The 23,509-nt window shown below is 33.6% G+C and overlaps 1 protein-coding gene across 6 annotated transcripts in view; it reads left to right on the plus strand.

Moving 5' to 3' along the window:
• The window catches only part of ZGRF1 (zinc finger GRF-type containing 1), a 65,775-nt gene that overhangs the window by 5,785 nt on the left and 36,481 nt on the right, over nt 1-23,509 (plus strand). For all 6 annotated transcript variants that reach the window (XM_072938368.1, XM_072938364.1, XM_072938374.1 and 3 more), the window contains exons 4-13: nt 1,889-1,948; nt 3,360-3,545; nt 3,847-6,067; nt 9,916-9,989; nt 11,592-11,642; nt 13,229-13,312; nt 14,903-15,088; nt 17,590-17,692; nt 17,783-17,880; nt 21,821-21,944. In XM_072938368.1, the coding sequence (XP_072794469.1) occupies nt 1,889-1,948; nt 3,360-3,545; nt 3,847-6,067; nt 9,916-9,989; nt 11,592-11,642; nt 13,229-13,312; nt 14,903-15,088; nt 17,590-17,692; nt 17,783-17,880; nt 21,821-21,944 (3,187 nt within the window). The remainder of the gene's footprint in view (nt 1-1,888; nt 1,949-3,359; nt 3,546-3,846; nt 6,068-9,915; nt 9,990-11,591; nt 11,643-13,228; nt 13,313-14,902; nt 15,089-17,589; nt 17,693-17,782; nt 17,881-21,820; nt 21,945-23,509) is intronic.

The raw sequence follows: 23,509 nt of genomic DNA on the forward strand, positions 1-23,509 counted from the left end.
GGCTTCATCCAATCAGTGGAAGGCCTAAATAGAACAAAAAGGAGAAAACTAGTTTTGCCTTAAGCTTTCAAGTTCAACTTACAGATTCTATTCAATTTATAAACCTAGTTTAGTTTAACTTTTAGTTGAGTCCTTGCTTAATATTTAATCAACTTTAGTTGAACAAGCTAGATACTTTTAAGCTAATTAATCCATTCACTGTCCAATGTGATCCTGTATTCTTTTATGTTCTTCCTATTCAGTTAAGGCCAAGTCTTTAAAATTTTATAGATTTTGTGTTATTTTAATAAGGTATATGATTAGATTCTGCCTGTCCTGCAAGTCTTCTAGTACAGAATCACTGTGTTAACCATATGCTAGTGGTATTATCGATTTATCTTCAACTCTAGCATATATTTATTGATATGCCTCAACTGGTAGGTTATAGGAAAACAAAATAAATACAAGTTAGTCCCAGAGGTTTTGTGTGATCCAGAAAAGCCGATAATCTCATATCCTAAATAACACCTTTGTTTCCAAATCCAAGCCATTGCTTACACTGTTTCTCTTGCTAGTAATGCCTTTTCTCTATGTATTCAAATTCTGACTGTCAGGGTTATTCATCTTTCATTAATTAAGTCATCATTCAGCACACATATTGCTCTTATGTACTGGGAAAATTCAACTAAGATAATTTGGAAGCAATGTAGAAGAGCAGTTAAATGTCAAATAGACGTTAGCCTGAATCCTGCTCTTCACTTATCAGATGTTAATTAATCCATTCACTGTCCAGTGTGATTCTTGGTAAGAAATCTGATCAAGGCACTACTCAGTACCCAACCCGCAGCCCTAAGTAAACATTAGTCTACTTATTATCTCTACAGATTTGCATATTCTGGCCTTTTCATATGGATGGGGTTATGGAATAAGTGGTCTTTAGTGAATGACTTTTTTAGCATGTTTTTAAGGTTCATCCATGTTGAAGGATGTATCAATACTTTATCCCTTTCTATTGCTGAACTAATATTCGATCTTATGGATGTATCACATCTTGTTTATCCATTGGTGATTAACTTTTGAGTTGTTTTTACTTTTTGGTATTATGAATAATGCTGCTGTGAACATTTGTTTGCAAGTTTTTGGGAAGACATGTTTTCATTTCTCTGTATGTATACCTAGGGGTGGAATTGCTGGATCATTTGGGAACTCTGTGTTTATCTTTTAAAGAACTGCCAACAGTTTTTCAAAGTGATGGAAACTAATATTTAAGGGGTTAGTGGAGAAACCACTATGAAAAATGGCTAGAGAGACCCAAGGAGAAAGCCAGAAAATGATAATCACTTTAGCTTCTATTTTCTCCCATATCCCTCACATTCAACAAGTTTTATTCATTAAACTTCTTAAACAATTGTCATATCCCAGTGCTGATGACTTATTTCAAGCACTAAGTATCTCCTCAATCCTCCATACCGTGCTGGTACAGTCATCTCTTTACTGTTGATCTTTTTTCTTCATACTATTTCATATGTATTGATTTTTTTGTTTTTGTTTTTGAGCTCATTCCAGTTCTGTTTTCTCCACAATCCCATCCCAAGATTCTCCTGGTAGGGATTAAGTTCTAACTCATTCCAGTTCTGTTTTCTCCACAATCCCATCCCAAGATTCTCCTAGTAGGGATTAAGTTCTTGAATTTCTTGTGTGTATGCTTTTGCTCTCTTGCACACACTGAATGGATATTTAGTAAACATTTGAGATAGATGCACTTTCTAATCCAAGTTAACAAAGGGGGTAATCCTTTCGTTACATGATTTACTTGTATAACACTTTGATTTGCTTTTGAAGATGTTTAAGAAAAAAAGATGTCTCTTTTTTTAAAAACGTTTTTAACATTTGTTTTGTCTTAATATAGGCAATTTTATATGATGACAAAGGACAGTGTTTGGAGAGTATATTTCTTAAGTGCCCTGAGGTATTTTAATGTACCTGTCTTTTAAGTTACTGTTAAAAAATCTTATTTCCTTTATAAATATTGTTAAATAGTATAGTAATAATGGTACTAATACTAATAATTATAGCTATTAAGTATTGAACATTTATTATTAGCCAAACTCTGCTAAAAGCTTTTAGATCTTGTTTTATTTAATGTTTATAAACCCTGTGATTTTTGTAGACTAGGAGTGTAATACAAAAGGTTAAGTAACTTGCCCAGGTTCAGAGTTACAGTGGTAGGGCTAGGATTTGAACCCAGAAAGTATCCAACTCTATTATGTGGTTTTGATAAGGAGAGAACTACAGTGGGATATATTTTGTGAAATTATCCTATTTAAAATATTTTCTCAAATATTCTGTTTTCCTTTGTTGGAAAAGGAAGGAAACGGAACTAAAGGGAACTAAAGGTATAAAGAATAAGAATATTAGAGTTGTTTGTTCCGGTTTCATTTCCCACTTTCACATACTTCCTACCTAACCTAACCTTTCTGTATTTAACTTACACACTGTAAAATGTAGACTTTAGCCAGACTTTACTGGGTTAGTCTGACAATTAGAAATAGCTTATGTTAAGTGCCTAGCAGTTTAGTACGGTGATGCTAAAAGTATTAAAATGCGTATTTCTATTATCATTGTGTTGATTTTGGCCATGTTACTTAATCTATTTAAAAATTTTATATGACATGAATAGTGGTTGTGGAATTTTTATACTTACTGAAAGAGGGTCTATGAGAAATGCTATTTTATTTGATGCTTACTTAGTGGTAACAACTGCTGTTATTATTTTGTTTAAAATTATTCATGAGTAAAGAGTAAGCATTTTATCTATGATAATACACAGATTTTGTGTTGTAAACTAGATTGATAGTCTTATTTTTATGCTACAGTCAGGAAGGTGGCAAGTACTATATTTTGTTTCTTAAGGTGATTAAAAGTGCTTTTTTTGGATATGATTATTTAAGTAACTAACAATTTATAATTAGTGATAATTATGAGCATGTATCCAATTCACATTAATTTATAAAAATATATAATTTATTATTTAATAGCTTTAATTTTTAAAAATTACATTTTGTTTTATGGATTTTAAATGAAGTCCTTGAGAGGAGACATATTTTTCTTGCTTGTCTTTGTATCCCCCATGTAAAACAAAAGTCCTCGTATACATCCCTAATGTGTATTGATGAATAAACAAATTAGTGACTTTTTTGTTGTTGTATTACTTTTTTTGTGCTTGTTGATAGTTAACTAGTGCATAGTAATAAAATTCATTCAACAACTATTTATTAAATATCCATTATGTCCTTGCTTGTGCCAGTAGCTTATTAGAACACATAGATAATCAGATAATTAGTTGTATATGATTCTGACATTTATTCTTTAAAATTTAGGTGAAACCTGGAGATGATTTAGAAAGTGATCGTTACTTAATCACAGTCGAAGAGGTTAAAGTTGCTGGAAGCATAGATATTAAACAGGATGTTAGTAAAGAAGCACCAGCGGTAAATTCAAAGAGGTTTTTATCTTCTGGCCAGTCCCTTGGATGTCAGCCTTCTGGTTTGAAAAGGAAGTTTACTGTAAGTTTCTCTGTTGAAAATAATAAATCAATGTATGTTTACAAAATTGTTTCAAGAAGTAGTGAATTTTGAAGGTTCTGTGTTGTGTTATTAAAACAGTATTTCGTAGTATATGCTTAGGTAGAAAGGAAGAAAACCCTAATTAGAATAATCTTAATACAGATGAGTGTTTGCATTTTAACTTAGTAAATTTTATATTTTAATTATTACTTTACCTTGTGAAACGTACACTTTTTTATTTAGTTCTTTTCACATTTTCTTTGTAGTTTATGGAATAGCCAATAACTGTTTAATTTTTTAGGGTTTTCAAGGACCACATCAAGTGCCAAAGAAAATGGTTATTTCAGAAAATGGTGAATCAGCTGCTTTACTTGAGGCTAAGAAACCTGGCCCTATTTTTCTTTCTCCGTTCTACAGTACACCTCCTTTGTTTTCTACTGTTGGCAAGGAAGATATAAATAATATGACAACAGACCATGGGAACATTGTCTCTTATAAGAACAGAGAAAGAAATGGCATACCTTTTTCTTCTGTTGTCTCTACACCATCCTTTGAGGTTAACCCAGAAATGCTATGTGAAGAAAATTATCTTTGTTCTCCTGTCAGTTCTGTAAATAAGCATTCAGATTCTTTACTGACCAACGAGCCCACGAAAAGAGAGAGTTTGGTATCTCACTATTCAGGAGTTTCACAAAACATTAGAAGCAAAGCCCAGATATTAGCTCTGCTGAAGTCCAAGCCAATTAGTACGTCTAAGGAACTAAATTCTGAGATTATAAGACATTTCCCTCAGATAAAACCACAAGGCAGTTTAAAAATTCCTACTAAGTCAGAGTGCTTAATTGAACAGGAAGAGGATGCCAAGGTGAAAAGCACAGAAAGTTTATACCACCAACATCAATCAGAAAATACCATGAGAAATAAAAGCCGATGGGCCATATATTTATCTTCACAGAGTTCAACTATGCATTCTTCTTCAGTAGATGGGAATGATACAGAAAAAAACCCAGAGGCCCAGGGAGGTAATATAAATTTAAATTCGAAAGACCTTTTTGTTCAAAAAAGGATACAGTTCTTTGAAACAAGTGCTGAAAAGGGAAAAAAGTATAATGAAGACAAGCCAGTAGATGATAATGATCAACCCTGGGATCAAGAAGTAAAATTAGAAACTCCTTCATTCTGTGAAAGCAGCAATTTACCAGTTACCTGTAGCAATGTAGAAAATGATGGCTTATCAGAATCTGACGTTCCAGAAAATAATAAAATGCCTGTTAATCACAAGTATCAGATGGATATAAAAGAATCAATTCTCAGAGAAAAGGCTCAGGAGATAAATATACATGGAACACCAGAAAAGGCATATAAACATCTACAAATTGAGTCTTCACTAAGTAACAATTCTAGGATCTCTGATGACATTACTGATACATTTTCTAAAAGTAATACTGATAATGAAAACCTTAGTAGTATTCATGAACCTGTGAATAATGTAGCACAACCACTTGTGGAGGTAACTTTTAATCTGAACAATTTTGAAACCAGTGACACTGAGGAGGAGTCACAGGAAAGCAATAAAATCTCCCAGGATTCAGAGGGTTGGGTAAAGGAAACTTTGGTTCATGACAGCATTTCAAGATGTGAGAATGTAAGCGGTAATGAAGTTGGCAGTGAACACTTGCCTCTCTCAGTGCCTACTGGGGGCAAACTTTCAGAGACATTTCCTATGAAAGAGATTCTACCATCACAGTTTTGTGATAAAACTTGTGTAGGCTTTGACATGGTACCTTGGAAAGCTGGAAACACTGGAAAAGGAATAAAAGAGGAGTGTAATGACACATTAAGCAATTTTGACTCATCTTTAGAGTGGACTGATGATGTATGCATAGGTAATAATGAAGACACTAGTGAATCTATCCAAAAAGTCAGAGTTAACTATGATTTTGCTTCACACCCAAGTAAATCTATAGGTATAAACACAGATTTACATAGTCCTCAGTTTTTAAACATATCCAGTAATCAGAATCCTGAAAACAGCCTGTTTTCAGAAAAGGCTCAGCCTCAGCCTTTTTTTGTGGGAAGTGACTTAGACAAAAATACTGAACAGGTTTTACCATTAACCTCTAGCAGTGACAACAGTATCCGACTATTAAATGCCAATCAGAATCACTCTGAAGAATGTATTGCACTTGGTAAATCACATACTCACGTTTCCAATTCTTCGTTTTATCCTCTGGGGAAAAAGCATCCTATTTCCAAAGACACAGAAGCACATGTTCCTGAATCTGAAGATTTGGGAAGGAGTAGAGGCTTACAGCAGGATGATACTGAAGTGGGAACTGTTGGAGAAGGCAAACAATATGGGAATAATCCTAGAAATTCTTCAGAACTTTCTGGATTAGTAAATAACATTTCCCTATTAAAATCATTGTCTGAACACAGTACGGCTTTAGAAGGCTTGGAAATACTGAGAAGGAAAAATAACTCCTTTAAACAACAAGGAACCCAGCAGACATATGAGCCAGGTAGCAATCCTGAAGCTTAGAATGGCATATCTGTTTCGGATTGTTCTCTATAGTTCAGAGGATAAGAAGGTACATACTTGGTCTGGAGGCTACATTGAAGAATTACATAGTATTTAATATTTAAATAGGCAATACATGTACTTGGTAAAACCAATCTAATAGAGGATACTGTAGTGAAAAGTAAGTCTCCTTCCTACCACAGTTCTTTAGTCTACTCCTCATAATTAGCCACGCTCTACCTCCAGGGTATCCTTCCAAAATATGTTGTGCGTATGTATATAGGCACATATAAGTGAATATATGTGTGTGTGTGTGTGTGTGTGTGTGTGTGTGTATGTGGTTGTGTGTGTGTGTGTGTGATAATTCATTCCTATGATACATTTTTGTACATGTGCCAGGAGATAACTTTTTTAAGAAAAAAATGATTTCATACTGGTATCTCTCATGCCAATTCTTAACCGCAGGGTTCCTCTTTCCTTCATTCCATTAATTGTGTTTCTTTAGTCTTACAGTGGAAAGAGCCCTGGGGCCCAACATCAGTGTATTTACTTCCTCAATTCTACAGTGCACACCAAATAGTTTCCAGGTTGTTAAACCATTATCACTAGTAGCAAAAAACAAATTTCCTTGGAGTTTTGTTTTTCTTTGTTTTGGGTTTTGTTTTTGTTTTTCATTTTTGGAATTTTTTTTTTTTTTTTGCTTTGGTGGTTTTTTGTTTTTTTTTTTGCGGGGGGAGGGGGTTTTAAGAGTATGCCCTGAGACTACAGAGTTGGATTATTATGTTCCAAAGTTACTGAGTTATCTTTTATCTCTTGGTATGATTATGTTACCATTTTATATAAACATAGTTAAGTTCGTTGTTTAGTTTATATTCCATGAGGGCTTTTTTGCCATCCTTGTCGATTTTTCTCGGATTCCTTCCTTATGTCTTTTATCCTATCACTGCCAACCTGCTGTAGGCAACCAATGTATCATACCTGTGATTTGCGGGGGGTGGTTTTCTAAAAAATAAACAGCTCCATATATAAATTCTTTCCCCTCATTCAACGTAAGTTATCATACTCTATATATTCTTTAGCACCGTGCTTCTTTTTGCCTAATATATCCTGGAAATCACTTCATATCAATTCATAGGACTTATCCTCATTTTGTTTGTTTTTAGCCATATAATTTTATTGTGTCAATGAACCATCATTTATGCAACCAGTCTCCAATATTTTGCTATTGCAAATGTCATAAAAGTAACCTTATATATCTGTACTTATGTAACTATATGGGCTTTTTGCATGTTGTTGGAGGTGTGTCTTCAGGGCAAATTCCTAGCAGTAGGGTTGTTAGGTAAATGTATGTCTTTGTTAGATACTTCAAAATTCCCTCGAAGGAATCATACCATTTCTCACTCCCACCAGTAACGTGTGAGAATGCCTGTGTCTTTATAGCATTGCCAATCAAGTGTGTCGCCAAGCTTTTGAATTTTTACCAATCTAATAGATGAGAAATGAGAGTGTATTTTAAGTTTGTATTTCTATTACTACAAGTGAAATTGAGCTTTTCATATGCTTCAGCATCATTTGTTCTTTTTTGTGAACTGTCTGCTCTACCCTTTTGTCCAGTGTTTTAATGGTTGTTGATCTTTTTGTTCTCTTTGATTTGTAAGGGTTCTTTATATGTTAGAGATATCAACCCTTTTTCTATAACATCTGTCGCAGATATTTTATTTCAGTATGTCATTGATTGGTATTTTGACTTGGCTTATAGTATGTTGCCAACAGCATTTTTTCAAGAAAAATAGTATTATAGAACATTTTAATAAATATGATGTATATATGAATGTGAATGAACAAGTTACTTTATGATACTCAAAGGTTAAAATTGAACTCTTATTTGAATATCTCAAGGAATCCCTGAGGAAAAATAGGAGTAAATTATTATACCTAGCAAAATGTTTCTTTAAAATGTAGTTAGATTTGATGACGATTGTTAGTTTATTTTCTAAAAAACTAAAAATAAGAAACTTCTGAAAAATATATGTGGGTAGATGTGGTAATGAAATGTCATATAAGGATATGAATTCCTAATATGAAGATTTAGAAATTATAGAATTTAGTTTTGGGAAATTTACTCTTTTCTCATTAAGTTGGAAAAGGGGATTACAGTTGATTCTCATTATTTGTGGTGGTTATGTTCTATAAAGTCACCATAACGGAATTAGTGAACAATGAGCCATTGCTTTTAGGAGAAATGCAGGGTTAGTTTCCTTCAAACCTCTGGTTGGAACATTTTTGTCAATTATCCATACCAAACCTTCTTTTATGTGTTTCCATTTAAAGACACCTTGTTTAATATATATTGTTTTCTTCTTCTTTTTTTAATGACAAGGAGGTAATTAGGTTTGTTTGTTTGTTTATGTATGTATTTATATTTGGAGGATTTACTGGGAGTTGAACCCAGGACCTCATGCATGCTAAGTATGCGCTCTACCACTTGAGCTATACCCTTCCCTCTATATTGTTGATTAACTTTGAACTGGTGACCAACAGCACTATAACTCATGCCTAAATGAAACTTATCACATGTTTTCTACATAGGAAACATCACAGCCTTCTTGCACTTAGAAACACTAGGCAGCACTATGCTTAGGGAACATTTTAGATAGCAAACTCACCAACAAAAAGCCCCAAAATGTGGAAAATGTACAAAATAGACCATAAAAAGGACACTTGTTTATAGTGTAAGAGCTGAAATTAGAAGGCAGAATGTTGCCTTGTTCTACCTCAGCTGGGAATGTGCACATAGAGCAACTCATTTTTTTTGTAGCTCTGCGTGTCTGCAAATGACCTCAGAAACACTGAGTATTGATTTGGGGGTTACAAGTAAATTTTAGCAAGTAGGCGGAATCTGTGAATAAGGAGGATTGACTCTATTTTCTGATATATTTCTCTAAAAATGATTAAATTGGTTTTCCTGAGACAGTTTGAGAAAATGGAATTTTTTATTGGAATATAACAAATAACTTCGTGGAGCTTAATACAGAATTATAGGAAAATTAGTTTTACCACCATTTAGGATACGTGAAAGTGTTTTAAAAAATTTTTCTCAAGTAGAAGTTTTTGTGAGATGATTAAATATATTTTAGAAATGTTAATTTAGAATTTTATTCTTGGGTGGAAGCAGTAAAGGAAAACACAATTTTCATCCAGTGCCTTTTTAAAGCCCTTTTTCTAAATAACCTCTAGTTCCAAAATCCACTTTTTTTGTTGTTTTATTTAATTTATTCTTTCCTTAAAACCACTTTAAAATTATAGTCTTATTGGTGATTTTAGAAGAAATTAGAGTATTGAGTTGAATTTCTATTAAGAAAAAACTCTCCTTTTAAACGGATACCTGATAAAGTGATATGTGGTCTAGCCACCTTGTCCGTTCCACTCTGCAGGCTTGCCAGCTTTTTTGTCTCAGTCTTTAGACTTGTTCTGCTTTTCTCCTGAACACCTACACTTTTACCCCTCATATAGCTGTTTTTGTCATGTCTTCAGGTCTCAGCATAAATGTTAATTTCGTATGAGCGGTCTCTCCGAATCATCCTAAAGTTACTTTCCATTGTATCACCCTGTGTTATGAAATCCTGTTGTATCACAATCTGGATTTGTTTATCTTCTGTGTCTGTGTCCCTCTCTTCAAGGGATCTTGTTTGTTTTGTTCACTGCTGTTTTCCCAGTCCTTGGCATACTGTACTTAGAAAATAGTTTAAGTTATATTCCATGTTTCTTTCCATTTTAGAAATAAGTTAAAATTTTTAGAGCACTGCTGTATGTTTGATAAATAAGATCATTGGGTTTTGTCCATTATAGCTAGGAAACCATTGACTACAGTAGTGTCACAAGCTATACCAAAGTCTCCTTATCTGAACCAGGATCCTCAACAGGTACATTTTTTTCTGTCAATACATTTTTTATTTTGATATAGAATGTTCTGTAGTTTGTGATGAGATTATAGAAATACAGAGGGTCTGAAGTTATCTTGGTTCATGACCTGCCCTATATTTCAGTAATTTTTTTTTATTGCATTCCTTGGCCAAAAGAAATCTCACAGTTCCATTTATTTAATTAGTAGAATTAGAAACTTAAGTATCATGTCCTAGTAACTTGGTAAGTTTTTTTCTTTCAGTTTTATTGTGATATAGCATTGTATTAGTTTAAGATGTACAACATAATGATTTGATATATGCATAAATTGTGAAATGATTACCATAAGCATTTTATTTTTGAATAAACACCATAATGGAATCTGTGCACTTGTTGGGCACTGTGCAACTTTTCAAAACTTGGAAAATAGATTCAGTTTCCTGGTCCACATTGATTTTTTTTCTCTTTTCTTCCTTTTTTTTTTTTTATCATTTTTTGGGAGGAGATAATTATGTTTATTTGTTTATTTTTAATGGAGGTACCGGGGATTGAACCAGGGACCTCGTGTATGTTAAGCGTGCACTCTACCACTGAGCTATAACCCTCACCCCCCGATTTTTGCATGGTAATTGATTTTTATCATAGCAGTTTCCTAAAACCCAGCTTCACAAGGATGTGATGTCACTAGAAGAAATACACGAGATCCACTGTTGAAACTGAGCTACCTTGAGTTAGTAGTTTGTTCATTTTCTGACAGATGTCTAATGAAACTGTATTTCCCTCAAATTTAAAATATCTTGTGGAGTCCCCATTGAGTTCACTGTGGCACCCAAAAGTACCTCGTTACACCAGTTTGAGAACCATGGAAATAATATAGAAAGTAATAGTACTAATTATGATGAATTGGAATTCTAGAACAGATTATATAGGGTAGTGTTTCTCACTCAATGAAGATGCTTTTAGGACGTTGGGAGGGACAATTCTTTCATTGTTTGGTTTACCCCCAGCTTGTATCATGCTCTATTTTCCATTTTTTTTAATAATATAAATTTTCTCCTCCTTTTTTAAATATAGAAAAAGGTAAAGAAAAAAATAAAACCTACCATACCACCCAGAGATAATTATCATTAACATTTCCAGCCTTTTTTTGGTATAAAGATAGGATTCGATTGATGGGTACAGATAGTTTTATATCCTTTCTCCTTAGCACCACTGTATTTTCTCACATTAAAAACTCTTAAACATACCTTTTAAAAGTTACTTATCATTCCATCCTGTGGATATCCTACGCTTTGGACAAACACTTCCCTATCTTGGGCATTCAGAGTATTTCCAACTGACAACTTGAAAGGCCAAGAACAAGTTTCTTAGATTCTTGATACAACTCAAATTGAAATATCTTACTGTTTTACGTATGAATATTTGTTTCACTTCATAGTCGCTAGTACTAAGATCTTTTAAAATTCTTGCTAAGTAAAAATAGTGTTTAATCAACACTTAGTTTTTATTGTTTTGATTATTATTAATGGTGTTATATTTCTTATGTCTAATAAAATTTATATTTTATTTTCTAACTTACTATTACCTTTTGGCTTATCTTATATTACCGTTCTATTCCTAAGATGATAAAAGAAAATGAAGTTGAACCGAGTGAATCACTTCAGTCTTTGCAGGTAAGTTACCTTTAAAATGTAAAGTAGGCAGAAATTGTACTTATTTATATAGTTATGGCATGTAATTTATTTGTATTTTATATTGCCAGTTTTCAAACTTATTTGTAATTAGTTATCCTCTTATATATATTTAGATGAGCCTGCTGTCTTGTATAGCCTGCTGTCTTGTATAAATGTCCTTTGTTGTCAGTAGGATTTGGTTAAATAACAAATCATTTGCCATAAAGCTAATTTTGCAAACTTGCAAGTGTTACCTAATAGAAGAATCGACATTGACAATTACAGCTACATCTGCAGTCTCTGTTGTCTAAACAACACAAAAACAAAATCTATTGTGGTGACTCAACCATTTTCACCCTTATGTAACAAGATCAAACATATAAAATAATAAACGCTCAGCAGCTACATAATTTAGCTTACAAATGATCACATTTTAATGTTTTTTTTATCACTTAAAAAAATATGGTTTAAACTTTTTCAAGGATAGTTGTCACAAGGTATAAACTGCAAATTAATACTGTCACTGTTTTTCCCTCTAGGATGAGTTGCCATTTAAAATAAATTTATTTTTAAAACAAAGTATTTTATAGTCTCACAGTAATGAAAAAGCTCTTACAATCTTCTGCAAAAAAAATTTAAATCTTTTTAGCATTAATATAGGAGTACATTTGTATTTTTATAATAGTTTTCTTGCTACAACTCTGAAACAATCTCTTCATGGACACTAGTAATAGAAGGAACTTAACAAAACTTAAAATTAGGGTACTCTTTGAGGATATACTTAATGCCATCTTTGCCTTAGTTCTGTAAGTGTAATTAGCTACATATAGCAAAGGAGTTAGAGGATACTATGCTAATTATTTTTAAAACTCACTGTATTAAAAAATGCTAGTTCTAAAATATAAGTTGAATGTTTTAAAAGCTACTTGATTGGCAGTTGTGCTTATATATAATGTTATAAATGAAAATGACCATTGTTTGAAGAAATACATTATTTTACCTCCTCTGTCTATTGAGAACAATTTTTCCCCTCCATATTTCTTAAACATAAAAAAAGTACTTCTATAGTTGAGTTCATTTTCTAAGTCTGTAATTCATATTAGAAATTATGGCTATTTTATCTAATTACTTGATGAACTAAAAATAACTAATTGCTGTTGTCTATATCTTGTGTTTTATGGTTGCTAGATGGTTCATTCTTTAAATAAATTATTACACTTTTTATAATTTTTCCTTCTTTAATTTCACACAGATTTTTGAATTAAATAATCAATGTTAACATAAATATTAGTATGGGAATTATAACATATCCATTCATTTTTTTCTAGTGTTAAAATAATTCAATTAAAAGTTTAGAATTTGAATTTTCTAATTTTCTGAGTTTTAGAATTAATTAGTATAGTACTTTTTCTATAGAGTTCTCCTTTGCCAGGGGTAACTTGTAGGTCAGTATAGAGAAGCAAGATGGAGATGACATGTGTATTTTCAAAGGACAAACTTTAAGTCTGGGGAGTATTTTCCCATTAAACTCATAAACCACCTACAAAAGTATTTTAGCTAATACACTTAATGATATTTTATCCTAGTTCTTTCCCTTGGGCAGTGAAGAAGAGACTGCTTTTCCAGCTCTTATTCCTAAACAAATGGAGAGAAAAATCTGTGACCCTAAGGTAAAATTTGTGAAGAATGTTGATTTTCTAAACCACTCTGTCTTCCTACTATTTTCTACACAACTATCAGAGTTTTCATAGCAGAAGGTTAGTGAGCATAAGGAATTAACCTGGTTTTAAGAACAGGAGAAACTAATAATTCTTGCCCCCTGCCTTTTTTCTTCTTGGTTTTGAGCCCTCTCTCTTTTACTCTGAACTAATAATGCATTATCTATACATAGGATTCCCTAGAGATTGGACACAAAGATATGTAAAATACAATTAATAAATATTCTGTGGAGAACAAAGTGAAGATCTTAATAAATAGTTCACCACTTTTACTGCAGGCTGAATCTATGGAAGTATATATAACCCAAGCTCTAAGTAGTGCTGCCCACTCCACAGCAAAAATCGATAGAGACAACAGCATATAAATGGTTGGGTTTTGTAAATAGTGATGCTTTCCCTAAAACTCCACAGCCCTCCGGAAAAGATCTGCATAGCAGCATAGAAAGCAAGGCATCTATTTGCTTGTAGAGAATTTGTATTCCCAGTCAAACAAAGCAGAATGTATAGTCTTTAAAAACTTTAGGCTTTTTTTTTTTTCTGAAATATGTATGTTTTAAAATTCAGAATAATGTTTTCAACAAAAGTCCTGTTGAAGAGGCATTTTAGATTTGATTTTTCTTTCAAATGTGTGGTTTAGAATCTTCAGTTTTAAATAAGAGATTATTCAGATTATATATTATTGTCATTTTGTTAATTTATCAGTTTGAAATAAATTTATCCTTTATGTACATTCCTTTGGCTTTACAGCGGTCTTATTTTTCCACGTTCTGGGTAGGCTTTGTCACCCTGCGTAGAGTAAAAATCTGAGAACCCTCAAGAGGGCAGCAGAGAAAGCCATTTGAAGTCTGAAAGCAGACTAAGTCTCCGAAGGGATGAAAGCACCCCTCCAAGGTGCATGTCTGTCTTGGTACTGATAGGCCTTTTTTCTTAGAGCTATAGGGTGAGACCATCTGGGAGGTAGGGAGCCTATCATCCCTCTTGCTAATAGCCTGATAGTTTACAAAACCCTTAAACAAAGGAAAATGCATCCTCTTTTACTTCTCTTTCTTCATATGTTTGTTTGCCTCCTATATTTCAAGCCTGGTGTTAAATGCAGGTGATACCCTGATGAAGCAGAGAAGTTTCTGCTCTCAAGGAGTTTGCAGTACAGTTAATATACAGATAAGAAGAAACTTCATTGTAGTATCATATGATGTCCGTAGTGTAAAGTTGTATAATGTCTAGTGGAAGCATAAGAAAGGCACACCTGTGTCTTTCTGGCTTAATCAGCCTGTTATTACTACTTCTTATGTTTATTATTAAAAAAAACATACTTAATAATCTTGAACTTGAATGCATTTAAATCATTGCACTTTAAACTAGTTAGCCTACCCATAACATGTTTTTGGAGAAATAGGTATGTTTCCTCGTTTTCATTATTAGTCTCAGTAAATATTTACATTAAGTAATAATAGAAAGCTGAATTATGCATTATTTTCTTTGTATATATGCATTGTAAATATATAAATTTATGCAGTACTCATTTTTAATAATTTACTATAGCCTGTTGAGTTTCAAGGGCATCAAGTGAAAGGATCAGCGACTAGTGCTGTGATGGTCAGAGAACACAGCTCACAGCTAAAATGCAGTCAGCTTCCAGAGAGCATGGCATATGAAAACTACGCAACAGACACTTGTTTTCTGACACCAAAGTTGCCTAACACTTGTATGCAGATTGACTTCTTGCAGGTAAAAATATTTTTATATTGTATCGTGCCAAATCATTTCCTTTATGTCAGTACTAAATTTTGCAAAGAGAGTGTATTTAAATCTTTGTACAGTTGTAAGTTAAAAAGGAGTTTAGTAAGTTGACAAGAAGCATAATAAATCAAACTAAGATAAAAATATTTGAAGGATTTTCACCTTTTTAGGGTCAGAAATTTAAAGGATTACTTTTCACTTCAGAGAAGACTAGGAATTCATGACAAGAGCAGATAGGCAGATTATATATAGAAAATATGTTTAACAGCTGGTAGATTTTTTTTCCCCTTCTAATGTCTCCACCCTCCTCCCCCCTAAATATGACACCATATACCTCTCATTTCTACCAAATGGAATAAGTTATGTAGAGAGGATGATAATGCATGTATTTAAAATGATACCTGTTAAAGAGATTTAAAAAAATTTTTCCCTTTTTAATTAATACACATACAAAATAAGTGTGCAGATCATAGGCACACAGCTCAATAATTACCACAAAGTGAACACACCCAGGTAACCTCTACCCTTAAGATATAGAGCGTTACCAGCATTCCAGAAGGCCCCCTTCTGCCCCCTTTCAATCACTATCCCCTTCCATTCTCCCCAAAGATAACCACTATCTTGACTTATAGTACCATATATGAATTTTGTTTTTTAGAACTTTATGTAAGTAGAGTAATACACAGTGTATTTTTTGTGTCTGGCTTTTTTTGTTCAACATTGCAATTTTGAAACTCATCCATGTTGTTATCTGTGGCTGTACTTCATTCATTTTTGTTGCTGGTATAGATTCCGTTGTGTGAATACACCCCAGTACATTCTTCAGTGTTTGGGTTGTTTGCATGTGGGGGCTCTTAAAGATAATACTGCTGTGAACGTTCACTTACCGTCATTAACATGTACATACATGACACGCTTCTGTTAGTGACACTGCCTGGAAGTGGGATTGTTGAATCACTAGATGTGCATGTTTTTACTTTTAGTAGATAATGCCAAACTGCTTTCCAAATGGTTGTTTTAGTTTGCCTTTCTGTCAGGAGTGTATGGGAGTTCCCATCACTCTACGTCTTCATCAGCACTTGGTGATGACAGTTTTTTTGCTTTGAATTTTAGCTGTGCTGGTGGGTATGTAGTGGTATTTCAGTGATATTCATTGTGATTTTAATTTGCATTTTCCTGCCTAACAATGAGGTTGGAACCTTCTCATATGATTATTAGCCCTCTCCATATCTTCTTTCATGAAGTGTTTGTTAAGCTTCCTTCCTCAGTTTTTAATTGGTATGTTTATCTCCCCTGAGTCTGACTTTATCTTTCACTCTGGATGAATGGAAGTTTGTAATTTTTAATGCAATACAATTTATCTATTGTTCCTTTTCTGATTAGTGCTTTTTTGTTTTGTTTAAGATGTTTTTCTCTATCCCAAAGTCATGAAGATATTCTCTCATATTGTAGAAACTTTATTATTTTGCCTTTCACATTTCGATCTAATTCACCTACAATTGACTTTATCTTCTCACTTTGTTCTTATCTTTTTGCACTTTGAATTATCTTAACAGGTTCCATACATACACATAGAGATGTTGGGAATTTGATTGAAATTTCATAGATCTTGTACATAAATATTGGGGAGAATTGACATTTTTGAACTTTTAAAAAAATTTTGTATTTCATCAAATTCTAAGATACTATCACCAATTGTAAGAAGCACTATTATAACATATAGTACTAAGAAAAAAGAGCAGTTAACATTATACAATGCTTTATCATTGCCTTTTTTAATGTAAAAAAAATCATAAAACTGAGAATCTTAACATTTTTTTAATCTTAACCATTTTTATGTGCACACGTTAGTAATGGAAAGTATATTTACAGTGTTATGAAACAGATCTCCAAAGCCTTTTCACCTTCAGTTAGATTTTTAATGTTATATTTATTGAAAGACTCCTAGATTTATTTGAGCATAGATTTTTATTGTATATCACACTGCTTTGTTTTCTTGTCTTTCTGTGAACACAATACTTTTTTGTTCAGTGCTAAACCTTAGTGTGATCTTTTTGAAGACATTTAAACAGCAAAATTACTTAATAACGTATAATATTAACAGCGCACAAACTCATATTTAAGTGATCATTATATGAACAGTATGAATACTTCGCATATAGTTGTACATGCACAGGCAATGACAGCTATGTCACAACTGTTGCCTGTCCTATAGAGGTGTAAAAATGTCATCATTTTTAAGGTGCATCCCTATTTTAAAGATGTTAAGATGTAAGAAATGTGAGTCATAAGAACTGATGAAATATGATGTACTCTGCTTTCCCTGAATGGAGTTGGCTTCATAATGTATTTCTGTTTTTCTGTGTCTCAAGTTATAACCATAACTGTATGTATATGTGTGGATACATAGAGGTATATAGAGAGATAGATAAGATATGGATATGTACACATAATTTTTCTAAACTCATAAATGGATCTCTATTTTCTAGTCCTCAGATGAAGAAAACTTTCCAAAAGGAGGTACTAACTTTAATATTGAAGACAAGTTTCAAGTGATAGCTGAATCTAATAAGGACTCAGTTGAAAATGATTGTAAGTAAATTGTAAATAAAATTAACATTAAAAAGTATTTGACATTGAACAAACTGTTATGAAAAGATCCATGCTTTTTTTCCCCCACAGCAATTTTAGATTTCCCTCCTAAAGATTCAGAACATTCTAACCATTATTTGGATTATAACTTTAAATCAGCAGAGAGTACTTCGTGGGAAGCAAATAAGGTATAATGTAAACAAAGTTTTAATAGTTGTGAGTAAAAAATTTTGGTAGTCTTATAAAAAATGCCTATTAAAAACTAAAAAGAAAAATCAAAATCTTAAGACTGGGTGTTTTTTTTTAACATGATCAAGAAATGTTTAATGAACAACCAACCAACATTATTTTAATAATGAAATGCACAAAGTAATTTCTGTTAGAATAAGTAACAAAATGTGGATGATTACTATCTTCTTTGTTATTCACAGATTTTTTTTGTAATGTTACATGAAATGAGAGGCATATATAAATAGAAATTAGAAGAATCAGTTAAAAATGAGAGGTTTAAGAGTAATTTTGTAAAGGAGCTGAAGACAAGATAAGCTTGAAAAATTAACTTTCCTAAACCAAATAGAAAATATAATAGAAAAAGAGTCCCAACAATAGTAACAAATATACAATGCAATGCCTAAACATGATCATAATTGGAAATGTGTGGAATGTGTGAAATAGACTATGAAATTTTACTGTGAAATTTGAAATCCATGATAAATAGGAATCCAGCAGTATTTATTGAATGCCTTCTTCAGGTCAGGAAATTATAAACTAGGGTATAGGGTTATGGACAAAATAGGAATGATTTCTGTTTTTAAAGGCCAGCAGGAAGAGAAATATTTTAATGAAGAGAACAAACGAATGAATTGAGACAATTGCTATGTAGAAAAGCTGTGAAAATACTCTGAAATTATAGGGGAGTCTACATTATGGATGATTGGGAAGTCTTAAGCTGTGGCAGCAGTGAGGGGAAGAACATACTATGTAAAGAAACAACAAGTATAAATACCCTGAGATTGAAAAGAATTGGGCGGGCTCGAGAAAGTGAAAGAAGGCCGAAGTAGCTGGATTGTGGACAGGGAAAGTGTTAATTAAACTGAAACATGAGCGGGACCAGACATAGTCTTGCAGGTTAGGTCAGGCTAAAAACTTTGATATTGCTGTGTTCAACTGAGAAATCACTGAAGGATTTTCAGCAGAAAGTCACATGATTCAGTTTACATTTTTTAAAGGTTTTGTTGGCTGCTATGTGGAAGATGGATTAGATGGGCACTGTGGTGGAAGCAGGGAAACCAGTTAAGAAGACCCTTAGATGATAATGACTTGAAGCAGGGATTGTGGCAGTGAAAGTATAGAGGAGTTGAAATTTTGGAGGTAGAAGCACGGATGTTGCTGGTTTGGATGTACAGAATAGGATGAAAGAGGGGATGAGAAAGACTCCTGCTTTCTGATTTAGCAATGTGGACTGCGGTGGGCTTTACTGAGGCAGTAAGATGGAGGAGTGTATTAGTCTGCTCAGGTTGCTGTAACAAAATACCACAGGATGAGTTGCTTAAAAAATTTATTTTGTCACAGTTCTGGGGGCTAGAAGTCCCAAATCAAAGTTCCGGTGAGAACTCTGCTCCTGCTCGCAGATGGCTCCCTTCTCACTATATCCTCACATGGCTTTCCTAGGTATGTGAGAGAGAGACACACACACAGAAACAGAGAGAGCAGGCGAGCTAGAGAGCTCTCTTGTAACACTAATGCTGTGTGATCAGGATACCATTCTTATGACCTTTAGTACCTCTTAAAGCCCCTGTCTTCAAATACAGTCACATTGGGGGTTAGGACTTCAATAAAACAAAATTCAGCTATGAATTCTGGGGGGACACAGTTCAGTCCACATCAGGAGGACCAGGTTTGGGTGGGTATATGGAAGTGGAAGGAATGCCTGAGTGACAGTCAAGTAGAGATGTTAAGTAAGAAGTTGGGTACATGGGTCTGGTTCAGAGGAGTTTGTGTAGTCATTTACACATAGAAAAGTTTAAAGCACTGAGAATGGATAGGTTTATTTAGAGCAGAGAGTGTGTTATATCCCATTCTCAAGAACTGGAGGGTGGAGAGGGTTAGTTATATCAATTATTGGTGAGACATCTAATAAAATGAGAAAAGAAACATTGCATTTGGCAACTTGGAGGTCTTGGGTGACCTTGGCAAGAGCACTTGCAGTGAAATAGAGTAGAAATCAGTAAAAAGTGGATTAAATAGTGAATAGGTAAGAAAATAGAGGCAGTGTTTGTGTAAAACTCTTTAGAATAGCATATTTAGTCAGTCAGTTAGTCACTCCTTTATCAACTATTTCTTGAGCAACTGCTGTGTGTTGCACAGTTTTAGGTGCTAGAGATAGGCCTGTGAATAAAACAGGCAAAGACCTGCCCTCATGGAACTTAAATTCTAATGAAAAGAGACAGACAATAAGAAGGTTTTAAGTGCTATGGAGAACAGTAAAGCCATGTGAGAGGGATAAGAGTGCAGATGTGGATAGAGTTCTATTTTACATAGGTAAGTAGGGCCTCTCTGCTAAAATAACACTGGAGTAGAGATCTGAAGGAAGAAAGAGGTCCATGCAGTTATCTGGAGGAAGAGCATTACAAGCACAGGAAATAGCAAATGTAAATGTTCTGAGGCAGGAGAATGCTGGCCAGTTTGTAGAACAGCAAGGAGGTTGCCATGGAGTGAGTGGGTTTGAAGAGGAGGTAAGGTTCCTAATCTTGCAGGGCGGCTCCATGAGACATTGTCAGAGCTGCATTGTACTTTGAGAGAGATCCAGAACCATTGGAATTTTAGTGAGAGGAGTAAAACGATTGAATTTACATTTGGCAAGAACTCTCTGGCAGGTTTGTAGAGAAAGTACTATGGAAACAGGGTGTAATACTCAGTAAGTATTGCCTGTGATTTTTCTCTTTTCTTGAGGGGACAGTACAATCTAGACTGCCTGTGTTTGAATTCCAATCCTGCTGCTTATAAGTTGGGTGAATTTCAGCAAATATAATTGTTTAACTGCTTTTTCTCAGTTCCCTCAGTTGTAAAATAAGAGTACCCACCTCATATGGTGGTTTTAAGGATCAAGTAAGTTAAAAATACAAAGTGCTTAGAATAGTCCTGGGCAAACAGTAAGAACTTAATAATATAGTAAAGCTATTATGCTGATGACTGAATTGTAATTTCCCATTTGTTTGTTTCTTCTATTAAACTGAACTCCCTGAGTTTAGGGACCATGAGTATTCATCTTCACATTCTTAGCTCATAGCACAGCACCTTGATCCAAGCAGCTAATGAGGAAAATGTTTTAAAATCTAAAAATAATCTTTTTATCTTTATTGTCATTTACTCAAAAAACAAATACACAAGCATATTTTAACAAGTTCAAATCATTCAGAAGGGTATAGGATTATAAGTAAAAGAACCTTTCCCCCTAATCCTGCCTCTATTAGAAACCACTCTTAACAGTTTGATATGTTTCCTTCCAAATTTGTATTCTGTTCTTACACAGATACGTATATTAAATATCATCATATTAGATTTTTAAGGTGATTAATTTCTGGAAGCAGCAACAAAATTAAATACCATTCTGAAAATAATAACATAGTGAATAATATGACTGTTCAGATGTGGAATATTTCAAAAAAGTTTATTCCATTTGGGAACAGTATTTTGAAGTTTAGATCAACTGCAGATAAACCCTAGACCTGAGAACACCGAGAAAAGCTATTCAGTCCTTGGGTCTGCAGGAAGTTTTACCTGCACGGCTCCAAACATGAGGTCTGATTAAGCCTGAGCCCCTCAGACTAGAAACTTATCTTCAGAACCAAATTTCCATAACCCAGGATCCAAATCAGGATCTGTCTCATTTCACATAAATCCATCAGGTTTTATGTTCTGTATTTCACTTTCTATTATTATTATTTATTTTAGTGAGTTTATTCTATCCTGTCGCTTTTGGAAGAAACTTTGCCCCACTGTAGCTCTACCTAATGTGCTTGAAATAATTATTTTTATAATACAGTTATTAGAAATCATTCAAACTATAGGGGAAAAAATACAATAAAAAAATCCTGGTCTGTAGTTTAATTTCTTCTTTCTGAATAGGTGACATCACCAGAACAAAAGATCTCAACATTAAGCCCTCTTTCTACTTTTTATCTGAACTCAAGAGATGAAGACTTCATGTTAGAATTCTCTGAGGAGTCCCTGAAAGCAAGAACTTTACCTGGTGATCTTTACTTTCTCAGATAATTGTTACCATGTTGCTCTAATAGCTATCTGTCTGCATAAAATGAAGTTTTTCATTTTAGAGATTGTTACTAAACTAAAAATAATTTTGAAACCACGTTCAATGTCTTATGCCCTAAAGCCTTCCTCTACTCTCTCTCCCTTTGACCTTTTCTATTGCAGGTGGCTGTTAGTTCCAAATACAATATTCCCTTCTAGCTGTCTAGTTCCTTCTTATTTCTCCTCTCAACTTCTTATCACTGACTCCTGGAAGTGTCTTCTACTGTTGCAAGACTTCTCACAGCTGTAACTCCAGAGCCTGGCCCCTCTATAGCCCCTTTCTCTCCTAAGGAGAGGATTCATTATGGGTCTGTGATCAATACCATTGCTTGACCTTAGCATAACCTCTTAGTATCCCCTTTTTTGCCTTGTGATCTTGGCAATATCAGGGAACTCTTCAACTGCTGCTATCTCTGTTGCACTCTCAGGCCTCTATGTTTTCATACATTGTGACTCTTTCCTGGAGTGATTTCCTGCTTTTGATAAGTATAATACATTCTGTAGGATCCCTTCCACCAATTTTTCTTTTGTCTCTTTCTTTTCTTGTAATCTCATCAATGTACCTTCTTCTGATTCTGAGGTTATGTTGGGTGAGGGGTGATGTTGTAGGTAATTTTTTGGTCATCGTGGAGAATAGAAAAATAAAAACTGTAACATGACTGGGTGGTGGGTTGGAGGAGGTTTAGTGCATGTGGTTGGTAGAGGAAATAGGGTAGGGAAGAGTCAGTATGGGAGGAGGGGGTACCTAAAATAAGTGAAGTGACAATGAGATATAGATGATTTTCATAGTTATGCCATGAATATTTTACTTTTTAATGAGGTTTTAACTTTTCTGTCAGTGTTGCTTGATCAACTGGTTAGAATTACAACATAACACCTTACAAAAGAATGTCATTGGCTCACCTACTGCTCTCCTACCTTCCAAGTGACCTCCAGAGTTTATTTCCAAGAAATAGAAACTCTGTCAAGAAGGTACATTATTATAAAATAGGAAACCATAGCATTGTCAGATAAAAGCTTTAAGCTTGTATAGTTCCCGTGCAGTATTATTCATTCTTTATTTATTCAACAAACATTGCTGTTTACATTTTCACTAATATAACTATTACTAACACTGCTGACAGAAGGAATTGTAAAACAGACAAAATCTGCCATTACATGAGTTTACTGGAATTGAACTCTTATCACATAGCAATATATCAGAATAAAGCTAAAAATCTTCTTTACCCTGAAGGTCAACATATTTATGAGTTTAATAAATATATAAAGGAAGTTACAACACATGGCTAAATGAACGGTGAACTTCAGTCTCTTGAGAACAATATTAAGTTGCGAACAAAAAACTAGTTTTGAGTTCTCTTCGTAACTCTGCCAGTTGGTAGTCATCTTACCTTAGGCTTTGGTGGCAATCTTATCTGTAAAATGAGAATGACATATTCCTTCTTGGCTGTAAAGTACTTTGAAAACATAAATGTTATATAAATATAATGTAGTAATGGGGGTAGG

This window comes from Vicugna pacos, chromosome 2 (assembly GCF_048564905.1).
Source record: "Vicugna pacos chromosome 2, VicPac4, whole genome shotgun sequence".
NCBI classification, from domain to species: domain Eukaryota; kingdom Metazoa; phylum Chordata; class Mammalia; order Artiodactyla; family Camelidae; genus Vicugna; species Vicugna pacos.